The following is a 12,789-nucleotide window of genomic DNA, read 5'->3' on the forward strand; positions in this document are numbered from 1 at the left end:
GAAGTTCTGGAGCCCCAGAACCTGCATTTCGGGTCGTGTTAATAATTTGTATCTTTAATAAACTCATGTTGCATTTAGTAAAAATAACTCTTATGAAGTACAAATTTTCATTCATTTTATCAAAAATATTGTTTTGCTTTCCAGAGTTTTATTAATCCATTAACAAAAATATGCATGTAGCATTTATAAAAAAAAAAAAATGAAGCTCAATGTGGCTGCTGAAAATTTTAATGGTCTTACATACAAAAATGTTTTAAAGTCATTTGGAGATCACATTTTTATCAATAGTGCGAATATGGTGAATGATGGTTAGTGGTGTTGGATGTGTTGGTCGTGGTTGTAGACCTTGACGATGGTCTCTGCGAAGTTGGGGATCTCGTGGAAGACTCGTTCGTCAGGGACGCGACGGTCCAGTGGGTATCCATGGGGCTTCTTGTCTGGGTAGACTCCCTTGTAGCCGTAGTGGTGGAACTTGGTGAGTGTCTCGAGGTTATCAATGGCTGCATCAGCTGTGCCATCGGTCACAGCCACCACAAGCTTGAACTCCATACCAGCCTCGTTGCCCTTGGGTATGAGCAGCCTGTTGGGCAGCCCTGTGGCGCTCACGAACTGTTCAAGGTGCAACTCGGTGCCTCCAGTGAGGGCTGCCTCAGTCATGTCTTGTAAGGTCTTGATGCTGGGCACGTCAGGCACCGTCACCGACGACTCAACAGATTTCCTGACGATGTGGTTGTTGCCAGGTGTCACTGGTGGAATATAACAAAAAATACGTTTAAATATCGTAAATAAACATGTTAATAAATATATCATTATGTGTATAAAATAATGTGCTCAAGAATCCGAATTGAGGCCTAAGCTACTCGCTATACTTACGGGTCTTCCAGAACCTATCGAGCTCAATGGCGTGCCAGCGGCCCTCGTTGAATGGGAAGATGACTCCGTTACTGTCACGGAGTGGCCAGGCGAAGATGCGGATTGTGGCCAAAACTTCAGCATCATTGTTGTTCATTATGTCAATATTGAAGGAGAAGTCTTTGTGCATCAGACGCGGCAAAAATGTGCTAATTTCTACATTTTCAACTTCATCTTTACTGTCAACTGCATTAATGAGGCTGTATTCATAGTCTTCAAGGTAAGTCTCCAGTGTACCATCAATGTTAATGCTGTTGATGGCAACGCCTTGGAACTCAAGCTCCTCCTTGTTATAAGGTGGAAGACGGTCTTTGTGCTTCCTGAAGAGGTCGTCGATGTACTTGTGTAGCTGGTAGAAGGCTGGGTCGCGGGTGGCGGTCTCGTAATGCTCCAGGACGCTGGGAGCCTCATGGTACTTGTCATGGGGGTCGCCCTGGTGGCCAAGCAAAACTTGACCCAAGTTGTTGAGGGAGCCATAGTAGTCAGCATTGGGGCTGTACATAGAGGACTCAATAATGTTGCCAAGGATGTCAATACCTTGTTCATTCATGATATCGACTTTGGATCCGTCCTTGTCAGTGATGTAGCCGTGGGCGATGGCATCGCGAATGCGTTGGTCCATCATCATCAAATCATACACCTCAGCAACGTTGTCCACATCCTGGATGTGAACATCATCGGGTCGGACCGGGAAGAAGTTGCCATATTTGTACGAAGTGTGTGGATGGAATCCTTCATGCAGAGTTCCATCCCAGTGAAGTTTCTCTACAACGCGGAGATGATTAGACAGGCGCTCCGCGTCAAAGCGGTTGTTGAGTTGGTGATGGACCCAGAAAAAGGTCTCTCCCTTGCGTTCAATGTGACGACCGAATGTGTCATTCCACCAGAAGGGGTACTCAATGTGCCAGTTTAGGTAGTGGGTGCTGAGCCCGATGTCTTCAGTGAAGTAAGCAACTCGGTATTCAGGGTTGTTCTGGGTGGCTGTAAAGTCCATCGGGAATTTTCCAGGCTTGGTAGTCATCTTGGCTTTGTACGCTTGTTGGAGCACTTCACTGCTTGTGAAAAAGTGAGGCATGATCTCATATATTGGGGGCAGCACAACGTTCCTTGTAAGCGGGGAATGTGCGACAGCTGCGTACATAGCATAAACAAACTCTTCCTCGTTCATTTGTTGACGGAAGTAAGCAGCATAGCTGGTGAATATTGTCCAGTCCTGGCACTGCATGAGGACATTAGCGAGCATCATGGCTTGTTCTCGCTGAGTGCAATTGAACACCGAGAAGAAATGTTCTTTCTCCTCAAGATGGTGATCTTTGAGCTCCTTCAGGAGTTTGAGAACAGCAACTCCGCCATCAGGGAAGTTAGATGCCTCGGTCTCTGGGTTAAAGGATTCAACAAGATTCTTGAGTTTGGCATCATGCAGAGGCTCGTACACCTTGTAGAGTAGAAAGTTGATGTCGTGCTGCTTCTGTGCCAAAGTTACTCCTGAGAAGCATTAATAAAGAATTTAATTATTATTCACAAATTGCGAATTGACGACAAATTCAACTAAAAATAAATGAGCTTTCTGTAAAATCCTTGATAAAAATTTCACGAATCTTTATATAATTAATTTGTAGTAATGATTTATTTTATCCATAATACAGTGAACCTGAAAATATTTCGATACACTGAAAATTAAATTATACGCTAGATACTACATGATATTCCGAGTCGACTCATTTACCCATGTCTCTTTCCCAGTCTGAAGGATGTAGTGATTATTAATTACAGTCATAAAACAATTATTTAATATATTAAATGAGTCCTAACACAGAGTTCCCAAAATATGACAGGACAAAAGTCCCTCGTTAGACTGTATTTTCCTAGACTGTCAAAAAGCATTTAACCCAACAGATAAATAAGTCTTGCTGACGAAGCCTAGTGAGCTAGACCTCACATCCCCGTAGACATTAATATGTACGAGATGATAGGTAAGAACTTCAAATGACTACACAGCAATTTACCACTTCAAAATAACAATAATGTTATTGCCATTATACTACAGTTTTTCTCTACAATACTAAAGTCACAGCAATAAAGCAATATATACTCACCATCAGATGAGTCACTCTGGAAGCCGCTGAGATGTTGGCCCCCGAAGAAGGAAGCGGAGGCTGCGGCCACCAGTGTGCACACCACCAAGACCTTCATGGTGCTGATGCTCCTGCAGTTCTCGCACCACCTTATATACCCCCGCTCGCCCTGCCCCCCTCTTCAACACCGCCCCGCTCGCCCTGCCCCCTCTTCAACACCGCCTCGCTCGTCCTCTCCCTCTTCAACACGGCCCCCCCTCCTGGCTCGTCTTCCACCCCACCCTCTTATCTCTTGGAGGTCATGGCTCTGTCTTACTACCCATTTCAGCCCTCCCCCCCCCCCCCCGCACATTCCTATTCCCCTCCAATCCCACCATGCAATGTTTTCTCTGTTTTGGGAAAACAGGCGTGGCGAGGCTCCTCTTGATAATGTCGTTGACTTCTTCATGTTTTGCAATCTTACCCTGTGATTTACGACATACCAGACCATGACGACCATATTGGTCTGCCATCCCAGTTCCGCAGATGCACCTATGTTCGGTGAGGATGGGGGCGGCAAGGCGAAGGGCAACGCCTATGCGGAGAGCGTCATGATTGAGGCGAGTTCTCAGGGCTGCATTGGGCACAGCAAATAAAAAATCCCCGGCGTAAGGTGCTGTTACCGCTAGAAGGCGGGCTTTGCTTTCAGCATCTGCGTTTTCAAACATTGTTGTGACAGTCTTTTCCATTATGGGGCTATCCTAGTGGGCCTGCTTGTGGTCTTTTGGGGCTTGTGGTCAGGGTAGAGGGTGTGCAATGGTTTCCCATTATCTGGCTGCTTCGATGAACGTTTGGTCATGAGTTCCCGCTGTGTCTCTCATACGCTCTGGTAGGATCTTCCCTACTAATTCGTTGGCCACTGTGCATGAGGATAAGAATGCTGGAAGTGCTACCTTAGTTACCTTTTGTATGCCTATCCCCTCAAATCTCACTGGTAGTGTTGCTTGGTCCCACTGACTGTCATCTAAATCTAGGTTGAGCGCCTTCCTGAATATTGACCTGAGGAGCTCACCATATTGATTTAGAAGTGGGTTGCCAAAAGTGGGTGCACACCTTAAAAAGATGTTAGCCTGGGCAAGGTAAGGCACTTTGTGAGAAGGTAGAGGGCATCGTGGGAGTCCAAGTCCTCTATTCTCGCTTCCATCCTCTTTAGGTCGTTAAATTTCTCGTCAAGGACTGCAGCAATGACATTGTGGCCCAAAGGTGCTCCAAGTAGTGTCTTGTGTGTGCTGTGGTAGTAGTGGACTGTGTGGGTGTATATATATATATATATATATATATATATATATATATATATATATATATATATATATATATATATATATATATATATATATATATATATATATATATATATATATATATATATATATATATATATATAATGTAAGCACTAGGAAATTGAAACGTATATTCCAAAACATTTTCGTGTTTCACAATATTATTAAGGAAATACAGACAGATCATCTAAGAGTTTGGGATTATATTCCAAGCTACACCTGCCTAGACAAAGATCTATAAGCTAAAATATCGACTCATGGAGGTGAGATGATTAAGTGGGTATTAACTGGTTGTTCCTTCATTCTTGGAATGTATTACACTTATTGTTTATATAATATTATATCTATCACAAATCTTACCAATTATAAAGTTATCTAATATATATAATCCTGGACTTACACTAATATACAATTCCCTACGTTTTATAAATGAAGATTCAATAATATTTCTTTTAGTAAATGATTTACAAATCTGTTTGTTCTTCCTGGTGCCTCCGTCCAGCAATCACTGCCTGTCCTTATCGTGCTCGCAGTGTCTTGCACGGTAACACGACAATGTCGTTATCGTAGCTCTTGTTGACCTGTAGTGCTTACCATGCAGGCAGGTGTACCTGGCGGATGTGCTTGGGCTGTTGCTAGGCTGACCAGCTGCGCTCTCTCAACTGATTGTTGCTCTCCTTCTTCTTTACTCTTTCTTCATTTATCGTTGCGGCGTATTCCTTCTTTTTTTATACTTCTTTTAGGTGTTCATTTTCCTTCAATGTTTTTGGTCTTCTGAGAAGGCAATGGGTTCACTTTCGATGTTGGGTCCTTCAAATATCTGCATGGACAGGTGATTGTGGAACTCGTTTGGAACAAGGCAATTCTTTTTTGTATTGTTTTCAAGCAGAGATATTTTCGTTGGATGTCTGACGCTCGGCTAGTGAATGTGTCAGTGTATTTGTATGCTTTTGATTGGGTGGAAAATTCAATAGAGTTACAGCAGTCTTCAATGTCCTTGTTCGTTATAGGATTGCTTTTTGATCCGTTGTGCATGTTAGTGGTGAATCTTTATGCCTATACGAGTGTAAGAGTGGCTGTACAGATGGGCGCTTCTGGTGAGGGGAGCCACGTGCGTGTGTGTGTGTGTGTGTGTGTGTGTGTGTGTGTGTGTGTGTGTGTGTGTGTGTGTGTGCGTGCGTGCGTGTGTGTGTGTGTGTGTGTGTGTGTGTGTGTGTGTGTGTGTGTGTGTGTGTGTGTGTGTGTGTGTGTGTGCGCGTGTATGCGTGTGCGTGTGTTTGAACATTACTCAGGCTGGGAAATTTTGTCAAAGTTGCCTTGACAGTCATGTATCAGTCACAAGACATTCCCATCCACACTACTTCAGTCATTAATGTTTACATCTGGCAGGTAAACAAGTCCAGATTTAATTTTTTTATGTTCTTTAGATATTTATAGAAGTGACGCCCCGGCGCACTTGTCCCCAGGTGATAGCGAGTGATATCGCTGTTACCTAGCGACACATCTCATACTACTTGCCCTTCCTTAGTGACCTCTGGAGATAGAAGTGTATGTGTGTGTATTGTGTTCCCTGTAGACTCACTCATATCTTTATCGGCCTCGTGGGTTTCATCCGTCATGTGTTTTCCGCATTACATTATCACGTAATAAGAATGTCCGGCTCTTGTTTATTTTAAATGTTAAAAAGTCTGCCTGAAAAAAGAAACCCAGTTAAGAGAATGAATCAGTCTAGTTATTTGTTAAATGCCTCATATAATCTACTGTTCCAGAGACCTATTGGTAAGTCCTTCCAGAGGCATACAATAATTCTTTAGAGTGGTATGATGTGTGACATGCCTCTTATGCTAATGATAAATATTATAAAAGACCTAGTGTTCATTACAGTAATTTGTCCTTCGATTCACTATGTTGGTTCCTATCCTCTTTAACATTTTTTTGTCACTTCCTAAGTTCACCTGCTTCTTCCAAATTGGTTTTTTGCCTGGTCCCACAGTTGGTCTTTCTGCTCGTGTCTTGCAGACCTTCTTGACCATGACATGTTCCTTCCCAGGACCTATTTTAGTGCCTTAGTGCTGATTCTACTCAGGCAAGGATAACACTTCCTTGGATAATAGGATAATGAAGTCAATAACACTTCATATATATATTTCTAAATGTGAGTCTGTTTATTATACCCTAAGGTCCTTAAGTCCTCGGGGGATGAAGAGAGAGATATATTCTCTCGGACAGGGACATTTTCGTATCTGTTGTCGCCGAAAAATATAAGGGCGCCCTCTGAAGATCGTCGTGAAGGACACCGTGGGTATCACGTGTCTTTACGAAGCCGGCAATTAATATCACTTCAGCCAATCAGGAACACAAATGAACATCACCCTATGTGACGTTAGCGACAACACTTCTCTCAGCGGTTATCGCCGCCTACACCACAACCATCGTTATCCCCCCTCCTCCTCAACCCATCACCAGTCTTCTTTCCACATCTTGCTCCATCCTAGAGACACTTGCCTTGCCGTGGCGACCTCTGGAGATAGTTATGGGGGTTTGATTTCCGAGCCGGACACAACTGGTTTGGCACGTTTCCTTTCACCTAATGTGAATGTTCAACTAGCAGTCAATAGGCACCAGGGAGTTAGACAACACCTCTCCATCTTCTCCATCTTCTCACATCCCTCTCTCTCCGCCCTCACCCACGTAACAGGAAATCTCCCAGATTTATGGAAAAAAACAAACGTAATCCCAGTATTAAAAAACGGGGACAGACACGAAGCAGTAAATTACAGACCAGTACCACTGACAAATATTCAGTGCAAAGTGGTGTCGAGAGTAATCAGATTGAGAATAGTGGAGTACATATAGTAATCATACGTCGTGAATGATTTATGATAAAATAACTGAATCTTGTTCTACTAATCTACTTAATCCCTCTGCTTTGTTTTCTTTTCTTTCTTTATTATACACCCCATGCCCATCCCGAGGACGGTGGTAGAAAGGCTTACAGAGGCACATAATCGTTTCAGGAAGCTAATACGTTAGTAGTATTTATGTATTGCAAGAATTTATGTGTAATTTGTAGCTAAATACCACATCAGATGTGTTTTAAGTGAAGAACAAAAGGAAAAAGTTGATATTGCATATATGTTGATACGCAATATATCCCTCCAGCGCTGAAGAACGTTTCAGACCAATATAAGACTAAGCTGTCACGAGGCCAGCAACGCCAGAAGATGCAGAAGGTCAAGATCACTCTGCCCCCGGCAACTGTTATCACATTGGGTGAGTGGGGTTAGGCGTGACCAGGGTGGGTGAGGTGGGTGGATGTTGCTGGGTCTCCTGGGCGTGATTAGAGTGGGTGTGGGGGCGCGGCGGGCCAGGGGGTATATAAGGCGCCGCGAGAGGTGTCTGGGCATCAGCACCATGAAGGTCTTGGTGGTGTTCGCACTGGTGGCTGCGGCCTCCGCCTCTCCACATCTCCACGGTTACATGGGAGATGAACCTGATGGTGAGTTCTATATTTCGACTTCAGTTTTGTCAATACTAATACTCAGGTCTCATTTTAGATACAGGTTTTTATTAAGCCGATTAAACATCATTCTTTGTTTAATTTCGTTATTTCACGGCCATCTTGTTAAGCAATTCATCATTTTTGTACTATATTACCTGACGCCGAATTCCAGTGCTGTAACCCGTATGTGTGTCGATAAGTAGAAATATCTTCTGGGAAATTACTAATAATAAGATTTTGGACATCAGCAATAGTTTTTTAACAATTTATAATAATTATATTATAAATTATTGAACAATTATTATTTTATTTATTATTCTGTTTAACTTATTTTGTTGGCATATTCTACATGGAAATTACTGAACACCATAACTTGGAAAATATGATTATATCAACGAGACTCTCATTCAACTTGAACATTTAATTAACAGAATTCTTTTCTGAAAGTATGCTTGTAATACACTTAATTAATGTCAGTAAATTATAGCACAAATTCCTTTTATCAAATCTGAATTTGAACTAGATACATCCTCAATATTTTTTAAAAGAGAGGTTATTAACTGGAGGTACAAAGCCTCTTTGGGGTCTGGGGAACCAAATAATGAGAAAAATGAAACACGATCATTGAGCTTTTAAATAGTAATTTGATAATAATTAATTATCACTCTCAGTAACTGTTCTCCGATTCCACAGCAAAAGTATCACTTTTTATATAAGCAAAAGTATCACTTGACATTGTACCACAATGTCATAGCAATTAGTGATTTGCCATTTTTTATAAATATGATAACATCTATATAATTTTCTTTCATATATGATTCCAATTTTGTATTTGTTATTTATTTTATTTTTTTCTTATATATGTGATTCAAATTACAAGATTTTGAATAAAACAAAATTTACCCTCTCAAAATCCATGATCTCACAGTAGCTTAGGAGAACTCGAGAACATTTCAAACTCCTTTACGTCAAATTTCATCGAAATCGATACAATAGAGTCTCAACGTTTAAGTAAAATAATAATATTGCTCTCCATTAAACTACCATTTCAATTTTCCTACGAATACTATAGTTAATGAATTGTTTAGTGTTAATCAAATCAGCAGAGCCGTTTAAGAGCCAATACGATCACACAGTCTCACATAGATTAAATCGTGTATCGCACTGATCAAAAGTTGTGTTCGTAAAATCTCACTATTGAAACCGTTCAAATCAGCAGCACTTCAGATTAATACACTTGGGTTCATGACCTATGACACTCAGATCAAGAATATATATATTTGATTTACGCTTTATAATTCAAACCCAATATTTATATTTCTCCTTTAATTAAGGTGCAAAGTTAAGGTCTTTATAAATTGTAATCTAAGTTTGAGCTTCTTTACTTTACATATTTTTACTTTCCCATCTAATGAATACAGAAGTTTGTACGATTCTGGTTTTATTAACAAATTATTTCTCAAAAGCATCATCGTTTTAAACTGCGTACCACACTACCGTGGATGTAACATTTCATCCACGTTGGGCACTAGGAGCCTCGAACACCTAACCTACGAGATGGGAGGCGGTCGCTCCACTCACTGAACTATAGGTTACCCTTAATATGAGAAAATTCCCATGGTAACTAACTGCAGCCCACATGGGAACTGCTAATTATCGTGGCTACCACTCAAGCAAAGAAGGATTAGGAATGCCACGTCCTAAGTCATATAAACTGTATATAGTTTATATAACTACACTGCTCTTATTAAGGCTAACCCATAGCAGAGTCGGTAGAGCATCCGCCTCTCGTGTCACGGGTGTTCGAGGTCCCTAATACCCAAGGTGATGAAATCATCGCAATGTTTAATGAAATACTGTTTTATGAAAGGTTCACCTACACAAATAACACTTATTTGTGAATAAAATAAATTAAACGAAAAGCTTAATATTGACATGACGCAAAATTGTAACATCAACGTATAAAATATTATGAATGTTGCATTATTCTTGCGTTATGACATCGAGTTCATCACTGAATATGCCAGTGTGCATAACGACTTTACTAATATTATTATCTATTCTTAAATGGCGGTGATTGATACAAGCATATGTTTTTCTTCAGAAGTAACTTTGGCACAGAAGCAGCACGACATCAACTTCCTATTCTACAAGGTGTACGAGCCTCTGCATGATACCAAACTCAAGGATCTTGCTGATAACTTTAATCCAGAGGCCAAAGCATCTAACTTTCCTGACGGCGGGGTTGCTGTTCTCAAACTCATGAAGGAACTCAAGGATCACCACCTTGAGGAGAGAGGAGATTTCTTCTCGGTGTTCAATTGCACTCAGCGAGAACAAGCCATGATGCTCGCTAATGTCCTCATGCAGTGCCAAGACTGGACAATATTCACCAGCTATGCTGCATACTTCCGTCAAAGAATGAACGAGGAAGAGTTTGTTTATGCTATGTACGCAGCTGTCGCACATTCCCCGCTTACAAGGAACATTGTGCTGCCCCCAATATATGAGATCATGCCTCACTTTTTCACAAGCAGTGAAGTGCTCCAACAAGCGTACAAAGCCAAGATGACTGCCAAGGCTGGTAAATTCCCGATGGACTTCACAGGCACCCAGAACAACCCAGAGTATCGAGTTGCTTACTTCACTGAAGACATCGGACTCAGCACCCACTACTTCAACTGGCACATAGACTACCCCTTCTGGTGGAATGACACCTTCGGTTCTCATATTGAACGCAAGGGAGAGACCTTTTTCTGGGTCCATCACCAACTCAACAACCGCTTCGATGCTGAGCGTCTCTCCAACCATCTCCACGTTGTTGAGAAACTTCATTGGGATAAGACACTCCATGAAGGATTCCATCCACACACTTCTTACAAATATGGCCACAGATTCCCGGTCCGACCCGATGATGTTCACATCCAGGATGTGGACAACGTTGCTGAGGTGTATGATTTGATGATGATGGACCAACGCATTCGAGATGCCATCGCCCACGGCTACATCACTGACAAGGACGGATCCAAAGTCGATATTATGAATGAACAAGGTATTGACATCCTTGGCAACATTATTGAGTCCTCTATGTACAGCCCCAATGCTGACTACTATGGTTCCCTCAACAACTTGGGTCAAGTTTTGCTTGGCCACCAGGGCGACCCCCATGACAAGTACCATGAGGCTCCCAGCGTCCTGGAGCATTACGAGACCGCCACCCGCGACCCAGCCTTCTACCAGCTACACAAGTACATCGACGACCTCTTCAGGAAGCACAAGGACCGTCTTCCACCTTATAACAAGGAGGAGCTTGAGTTCCAAGGCGTTGCCATCAACAGCATTAACATTGATGGTACGCTGGAGACTTACCTTGAAGACTATGAATACAGCCTCGTCAATGCTGTGGACGACAAAGATGAAGTTGAAAATGTAGATATTAGCACATTTATGCCGCGTCTGATGCACAAAGACTTCTCCTTCAATATTGACATAATGAACAACAATGATGCTGAAGTTTTGGCCACAATCCGCATCTTCGCTTGGCCACTCCGTGACAGTAACGGAGTCATCTTCCCATTCAATGAGGGCCGCTGGCACGCCATTGAGCTCGACAAGTTTAAGGCATCGTGTAAGTATTATTCATTATCGTATTTCACTGGAATTGTAAATATTACCTTCTGGTACAAAAAGTATATAGAAATTCGACATACATAAGTATGATCATGCAAATTCTTACAGAATAATTACTTTACAAACCTTCACTCTATTATTAGCCATTCTTAATCAGTAAATTGCTATCATTAATTTGCAGTGACACCTGGCAACAATCACATCGTCAGGAAGTCTGTTGAGTCGTCGGTGACGGTGCCTGACGTGCCCAGCATCAAGACCTTACAAGACATGACTGAGGCAGCCCTCAATGGAGGCACCGAGTTGCATCTTCAGCAGTTCGTGAGCGCCACTGGGCTGCCCAACAGGCTGCTCATACCCAAGGGCAACGAGGCTGGTATGGAGTTCAAGCTTGTGGTGGCTGTGACCGATTTTACGAAAGACACGGCCGGAAATAACTTCGAGACGCTGAAACAATTCCACCACTACGGCTACAAGGGAGTCTACCCAGACAAGAAGCCCCATGGGTACCCACTGGACCGTCGCGTCCCTGACGAACGAGTCTTCCACGAGATCCCCAACTTCGCAGAGACCATCGTCAAGGTCTACAACCACAACCAACACATCCAACACATCTAATAATATCCTAGAGAGAGATGCCGAAAGAAATTTCATGTAGTTCTGTGATATGCAAGAAATAACACATTGTTTCATCAAGACAGAAATTAAAAATAAAATAATATTGCTTCTTATGATCTTGTGTTGCCTTATTACAAACATACGCGCCCACGGTTCTTATGGGGATTGACTGGGTGAATAGGGTGTTTCAAGAATTATTCACAACTAGTTTGTTAAATAAAATTCGAGATTATGTTCATACATCTAGGGATGAAGGAGATTTAAATCCTCCTACTCAATATCTTGCATCCACACTCATTAAGACGAAGATTATCCGGCTGATCTATTTGTATTTCACAAATATCACAAAGCATTTATTGAGTTCCTTCCCTCAAGAATAGACTGACAAACTAGAGGTATAACTTGTTATCATTAAAGAGAGACGTTTCGACACTTGAGTTAAGTTAATCTTAAGTTAATCTTAAGTAGCTTAAGAATTACAAATGTTAAAGGGCTTTTCTTCTGATATTTCATTTTATTCCTTGCCATAGAATTTGAACATTTAGTTACTGAAAAATGTGATGTTAGTTATATGCATTGCTGACAATATATATATATATATATATAAAATGTTAGTTTGGTGTAACAACATTCAAAACACGTGTTCTGCCTCAAGGTACACTAGATTATTAACTACCTGTTGACTACCTAATAATTGCTATTAATAATAATCTTATTTTATTTTTTAAAAAAT

The 12,789-nt window shown here is 41.6% G+C and overlaps 2 protein-coding genes across 2 annotated transcripts; one reads left to right on the forward strand and one right to left on the reverse strand.

Annotated features, from left to right (window-relative positions):
- Positions 1 to 212: 212 nt before the first annotated feature.
- Positions 213 to 3,155, reverse strand: LOC123763669 (pseudohemocyanin-2-like). Its single transcript, XM_045750946.2, has 3 exons — positions 3,009 to 3,155; positions 874 to 2,397; positions 213 to 746 (listed from the first exon to the last, which is right to left on the reverse strand). Exons 1-3 carry the CDS (start codon positions 3,103 to 3,105, stop codon positions 310 to 312), a joined length of 2,058 nt encoding a protein of 685 aa, XP_045606902.2. The 5' UTR covers positions 3,106 to 3,155; the 3' UTR covers positions 213 to 309.
- Positions 3,156 to 7,669: 4,514 nt separating this feature from the next.
- On the forward strand, positions 7,670 to 12,166 carry LOC123763667 (pseudohemocyanin-2). The gene is made up of 3 exons (XM_045750944.2): positions 7,670 to 7,805; positions 9,913 to 11,436; positions 11,620 to 12,166. The coding sequence occupies exons 1-3, from the start codon at positions 7,721 to 7,723 to the stop codon at positions 12,054 to 12,056; spliced, it is 2,046 nt and encodes a 681-aa protein (XP_045606900.2). The 5' UTR covers positions 7,670 to 7,720; the 3' UTR covers positions 12,057 to 12,166.
- Positions 12,167 to 12,789: the final 623 nt, after the last annotated feature.

This window comes from Procambarus clarkii, chromosome 52, assembly GCF_040958095.1.
Source record: "Procambarus clarkii isolate CNS0578487 chromosome 52, FALCON_Pclarkii_2.0, whole genome shotgun sequence".
NCBI lineage: Eukaryota > Metazoa > Arthropoda > Malacostraca > Decapoda > Cambaridae > Procambarus > Procambarus clarkii.

Coding starts and splice junctions, on each gene's coding strand:
- LOC123763667 (XM_045750944.2), top strand. CDS start 7,721: ATGAAGGTCTTGGTGGTGTTCGCACTGGTGGCTGCGGCCTCCGCCTCT. Junction 7,806..9,912: donor CATGGGAGATGAACCTGATG/GTGAGTTCTATA, acceptor GTTTTTCTTCAG/AAGTAACTTTGGCACAGAAG. Junction 11,437..11,619: donor CGACAAGTTTAAGGCATCGT/GTAAGTATTATT, acceptor ATTAATTTGCAG/TGACACCTGGCAACAATCAC.
- LOC123763669 (XM_045750946.2), bottom strand. CDS start 3,105: ATGAAGGTCTTGGTGGTGTGCACACTGGTGGCCGCAGCCTCCGCTTCC. Junction 2,398..3,008: donor CCAGAGTGACTCATCTGATG/GTGAGTATATAT, acceptor AATGCTTCTCAG/GAGTAACTTTGGCACAGAAG. Junction 747..873: donor CGATAGGTTCTGGAAGACCC/GTAAGTATAGCG, acceptor ATATTCCACCAG/TGACACCTGGCAACAACCAC.